Consider the following 5,895-nt stretch of genomic DNA (forward strand, 5'->3'; position numbering starts at 1 on the left):
AAGTTGGCTGTGAAAGTCCCTCCTGTGGATGCTCACGTAGCCAAGAGTTGGGCACTGAAGAGCATCACAGCAATGGACAGGGGGATGGGGCTGCCAGGATTAAAGTGTCTCAGGTGGGTCTGGAGTAGCCACACAAGGCTGAGCTATTTCTGGCTCGATGGGCCCAGGACAGCTCAGGTCATCAGGGAAGAGATGCAACCTCCAGATGTGCTCGTGACTCAGGGGTGGATTTACCCATGGACAGCATCTCCAGGTTATCCATGAGTGTGAAACGTGTGCTGAGATCAAGCAGGGCCAGGCGGGTAAAGCCCCTGTGGTGTGGGGGATGATGGTGGGAATATCAATCTGGGGAGACACATGGTGTTTTTAGTGGGAGTAGTAAATTGGAGAACACCATTCCCAAACCGCAACAGCCCTGTCAGAGCCAGCCCTGTCCCTGCACTGCCCCAGCTCTGCTGCCCCACAGCTGCTGCAGCAGGAAGGGCAGAGCCATGGGGGAGGGAAATGCACAGGGACTCCTCCTGGGAGGCACCTCGGGAGGTTTCCAGGCCAAGCCAAAGCCCAGTCAGGGCAGAAAGGGACACAAGGATGGGCTGTTTGTGTGATCTGCCATGGCAGGATGAGATGCAGAGCTGCAGAGACACCCAGACAGTGTGGATCCCTGCAGGAGCTAATCTCACACAGCAGCTCCCAGGCCTCTGCTGCTGGCTGGTGGCTCTGGTTGGATGTTCCCTGGTGGTTACACCCAGCCCCACACACCCCAGTGCTGTGTGCACACACACCAGTCTCACCAGGGCCTGGGCCCCAAAGGACACAAGACCTGATGGGTTGTGGTTCCCACTGCAGTATGTGGCACTTGGAGTTCCCTCTGTATCCAGAGCAGAGAGAGCTCCCTTGTCCCAGAAAGTTTTTGGCATGGAGGGATTCAGAAAACAGGACAGGCTGTGGGAATCAGTTGCAGGGCATGGCCAGGGATGGGCACTGAGCATCACCTGTTTACACATGATCAGCTCTTTCATCTGCTTTTTCTGTTTTTTCTCATGTTTATTCTTTCACAACCCAGCATGGTGCGACCCTCTCTCTTCCTGTGGTTCTTTCCTAAACACCCCATGGAGAATCTCACTCATTCCCCAAATTCCCATTCTGGATGCCCATCATGAGTCTCAGACCTCAAGGCAGAAACCCCCATGCTAATCTGGGAGGTCACCCTGGGAGTCTCTGCCATTGTCCCACTTGGTGAGTCTTTCTCACAGAGACATTGGATCTTGCTTTCAGTTTCTTTACCGTTTGGGTTTTTAATGGTTCCTCCATAACCTGGCAATTCATGTCCTAGGAATGGAAATTCTTTCCTTTTTATGGAAGTCTTGGCAATTAGGCCAGATGAAAATGCTAACACGATGTGTAGATATTTGCAGCCTTATGGAAACGGATTTGGGGATATAAGAATCACAGAACTGTACAATGGTTTGGGTTAGAAGAAACCTCCAGTCCAACTCCCTTTCCATTAACCAGGATTAACTTCACTCATTCAGGCTGCACAAAGCTCCTGACCTTGCACACTTCCAGGGATGAGGTTTCCTCCCAATGAGCAACCTGTGCCATGTCGCTGTTGAGCCGCTAGCAGAGAAAAGAACCCAGTTCTCAGTGGCAAGAAGGAAAAGCCCTTTATTGTTTTGATTTCATCATATATATAGAGTTTTCAAAGGTCACCCAGATTGTTCAGTCAGAAACCTCCCCCTAGGCCTGATTGGCCAGGCCTGCACCGTCCAAATCTTGGGACACTGTTTTTAATAACATCCAAACTTTATTTATAAAACACAAAAGGAATTCTCATGGGAAAGACCTGTGCTAGCCACAGCGCCAGAGTCCTGTCACCCTCATCATAAACTTTTTATTTCTTCTTTATCCAATTCGTATCTGCCCTTGTTCAGTATAAATACACAGTGCCTTGTTCTGCCAATACAACCCCTGGCAAAAAGTGCCTTTCCATCTTAGCTGGACTAAGAGCACAACATTTTCAGGGCCAAACCATGCAGAGGTCAGAGAAATGTCCCAGGAAGGGGTTTGGAGGCCTCAAGTAAAGGACTAATATCTAAAGAATGAGTCCTAGGGCTCAGTGGTTGGGAGACTGAGGACAAGAAAAGCCTGAGTTGGCTTGAAGGGTGGAGTCAGAGATGGTGGAGCTTTTCTACATAGTGGGAAATAGCCGGAGAAAGAAATAATGGCACCAAGGGCAGCTGGAGAGGCATGAGACTGGACATGAGGAAATTTCCCTCCCAGGGCAGTGCTGTGGTGCAACACATCCCCCAGAAGGAGTCTGGGTCAGCCCAAGGCTTTGTGTGCCAAGGCAGAGGCAGGCAGGACGCAGAGCTGTCAGCAAAGGAAGGGCCAGCGAGGTGGGGCAGCCGGGGGATGACGACAGCCTGCAGGGACAGAGGCGCAGGGCATGGACAGCGTAGGACAGCCTGGGCTGGAGAGGGCAGAGGGATGTGCAGGAGCTGCAAGGCCCTGACAGAGCCAACTTGTGCAGCACTTTGGCCATGGCTGCTGTCCCTGGCCCTGAGGCCATGAGGAGGACACAAGTGACCCTTGCAGCCCTGGGGCCTCATTGCCTCCTTGTCCCTGCCCAGCAGCCTGGCAGGGGCTGCCCCATGGTCCTGCCCTTGGCATTGCACATCCCCACATGCCAGTGCCCCGGGAAGAGCCCTGAGCACTGAGGGAGGGACAGGATCTGACTTGCCAGGGGCTGGGGCTCAGGCCTTGGCCCTTTGCATTCCTGAAGCACATCCAGGTTTGCTCAGCATCAGAGACACCTTTGCCTTGTTTGTCCCCAGCTGTCATCACTGCCTCCAGTATTCTCCTCTGACTGGAACCTGGGGACACTTTCTCAGTAGTGTCTCTCAGTGAGACCCATTAAAACTTCAAGAAACTTTGAATTCTTGAGAAGTTTTTTGAAGACACACTCAGGGACTGAGTCTGATGTAAACAACCCCTAACACCCAAGAGGCTCATTAAAGTCCTTGTGCTGTTGCTGTGCTGCTGAGCTGGGCTGGGCTCCTGGCACAGAGGGAACTCCTGGCAACCAAGAAAAGCTTAAAAAGACATTTCTTCTGAGGAGCAGTTTCTTTGCCAGCCCAGCAGGGCTGAGGGTGCTGCCTGCAGGTACCTGAGAGCAGTGGAGCAGACAGAGGCTTAAAGCAAATGGAAGGACAATTCTGAGCTTATTCATGGAGAAATCCTCACAACTTCTGACACAGTAAGTCTTTGGCTGCAGGGATCTTCTAGAGCTGACCCATGACAGCACTGATATGACTGTAAGGATGGCTCTGCTGGTGTTTCTGGTTTGGGGGAGGATGTGCTGCAGAGCGGGTCTGCCCTGGGCACCGTCAGAGGGACAGGGCAGGACAGCTCCTGCTGCCAGGGATGGCTGCAGGCTGGGAAGGTGGGGGTGCAGCCAGGGGTGCCCAGGGCTGTCCTGCAGAGCAGCTCCTGCAGCCCTGAGGGCTCTTTGCCAGGGCAGGGGATCTGCCAGCTGCCCTGAGCAGCAGAGCTCTTGTGTCCCCTCGCAGCCAGCACAGCCAAGCCTCACCTCGAGGTACAGCAGAATCTCTCATTCTGCCTTCTGCAATCCCTATCCCTTTGCTCTGGCAGTGCTGGTTCTAACAAGCTCCTGTGCCTCAGGAGCAGATGCCATGTCCAAGTTTAAACACCAGGACTGGTCCCTGCCCTCACTGTCCCCTGCACTGCCTGGGGGAGCACGGCTGACTCCGAGCTGCCCTGCAGGTCAAGGTCCAGCTCCTCACACAACATTGGCCAGCAGCAGCCAGGGCTCCAATGACCAAGGTGAAGGAAGGGCTCAAGACATATACAAGGGGGATGTGTTTAGTGGCTGGGAAGGGTCTATGAGAAAGGGCTTTGACTTTTCTATGAGAAATCTTCCCTAAATTTTCACTGTCATTCCTCCTTCAACAGCTTCCAATGTCGAGAGACTCAAAATGTCCAACAGCAGCTCCATCAGCCACTTCCTCCTCCTGCCATTCGCAGACACACGGCAGCTGCAGCTCCTGCACTTCTGCCTCTTCCTGGGCATCTCCCTGGCTGCCCTCCTGGCCAACAGCCTCATCATCAGCGCCGTAGCCTGGAACCACCGCCTGCACACCCCCATGTTCTTCTTCCTGCTCAACCTGGCCCTCACTGACCTGGGCTTAATCTGCACCACTGTCCCCAAAGCCATGCACAATTCCCTCTGGGACACCAGGGACATCTCCTACTCAGGATGTGCTGCACAGGTCTTTATGGTTTCCTTCTTTTTAGGAGCAGAGTATTTCCTCCTCACCATCATGAGCTATGACCGCTATGTGTCCATCTGCAAACCCCTGCACTATGGGACCCTCCTGGGCAGCAGAGCTTGTGCCCACATGGCAGCAGCTGCCTGGGCCTGTGGCTTTCTCACTGCTCTGCTGCACACAGCCAATACATTTTCCCTGCCCCTGTGCCACGGCAATGTCCTGGGCCAATTCTTCTGTGAAATCCCACACATCCTCAAGCTCTCCTGCTCACATTCCTATCTCAGGAAACTTGGTCTCCTTGCTGTTAGTGCCTGTTTGTCATTTGGTTGTTTTGTGTTCATAGTTTTCTCCTATGTGCAGATCTTCAGGGCTGTGCTGAGGATCCCCTCTGAGCAGGGACGGCACAAAGCCTTTTCCACATGCCTCCCTCACCTGGTTGTGGTCTCCATGTTTATCTGCATTGCCATTTTTGCCAACCTGAAGCCTCCCTCCATCTCCTCCCCGTCCCTGGATCAGGCAGTATCAATTCTGTACTCAGTGGTGTCTCCAGGCCTGAACCCCCTGATTTACAGCCTGAGGAACCAGGAGCTCAAGGCAGCACTGTGGAGACTGATGACTGGACAATTTCAGAAACATTAAACTGGTTGCCAATTTCTGTAAATCTCTTGTTATATGAGTCATCTTTGATAATTCTTGTTGGTTCGGTTGTGGGTTTTTATTCCTTTGATTTAGTTTTTTAACATCCACAAATAAAGGTCGTTGCGCCATTTCTCATTTTGTTTCTTTCCATGTTTGTTGTGGCCCACAGTCTGTGTCAATGAGGAGCTGTGCTCAAGGTGGCTTTAAGTAAACTAAAGGGTCTCCCAGCCAAGTTTTCACCAGAGATCCCCTTTTGTTCCCTTCTCTGGAGCTGCAGCAGCAATGTCTGTGTGCAGAGCTGGGGCAGATCAGGGGTGGCACAGCAGCTGTGCCTAGGAGCAGCAGCACTTGGTGTTGCCAGTGCTGCTCCCGTGCCACTGCCCCGCTGCCCTGCTGCCCCTCGTGTTGCTGTAGGGCCTGAGTGCTCTCGGGGTCGCTGCCAGTGCTGGGGGTGGCAGTGCCGGGGCTGCAGCAGGGACAGTCCATGGGCACTGCTGGGGCACAGCTGACGCCTCAGGGCAGGGCCTGGGGGCTCGAGGCTCCTTGCCCAGGGTCTCTCCAGAACACGCCCAGGCCAATGCTGAGCAGAGAAAACCCCCGTGAGCAGCTGCAGGGTGGCCGTGGGCAGGCTGGGGGCAAACAGCATGGCTGGGGCTCTGCAAGGTGCCTGGGGGAGCCGGGAAGGAGCAGCAGAGCAGGGGCTGATCCATCCCCACTGCGCTGGACAGCCCAGGGCAGCGTCCCAGAGCGTCCTCATGGAGCTGCCAACAACATCCCCCCTTGGCAGCCCTGGCCTCTCCCCCAGCTCCCAGGTGTTGTTTGGGGGGGTGGTGGGTGTTTGTTGGGGGGTGGGTTGGTGTGTGGGTGTTGGTGTGGGGGGGGGGTGGGGTGGGTGGGTTTGTTGTGTTGGTGTGGTTTGTTTGGTGTGGTTTTGTTTGGTGTTGTTGTGTGGGTGTGGGGTGGTTTT

At 54.1% G+C, this 5,895-nt stretch overlaps 1 protein-coding gene across 1 annotated transcript; it reads left to right on the forward strand.

The window, feature by feature from the left end:
* Positions 1-3,940: 3,940 nt before the first annotated feature.
* LOC146421971 (olfactory receptor 14A16-like) lies at positions 3,941-4,928 on the forward strand. The gene has a single exon (XM_085046920.1). The coding sequence runs from the start codon at positions 3,996-3,998 to the stop codon at positions 4,926-4,928; it is 933 nt and encodes a 310-aa protein (XP_084903046.1). The 5' UTR covers positions 3,941-3,995.
* The last annotated feature ends 967 nt before the right edge of the window (positions 4,929-5,895 follow it).

The sequence above is a fragment of the Lichenostomus cassidix genome, unplaced genomic scaffold (genome assembly GCF_008360975.1).
Source record: "Lichenostomus cassidix isolate B80296 unplaced genomic scaffold, HeHo_3.0 HiC_scaffold_46, whole genome shotgun sequence".
Taxonomy (NCBI): domain Eukaryota; kingdom Metazoa; phylum Chordata; class Aves; order Passeriformes; family Meliphagidae; genus Lichenostomus; species Lichenostomus cassidix.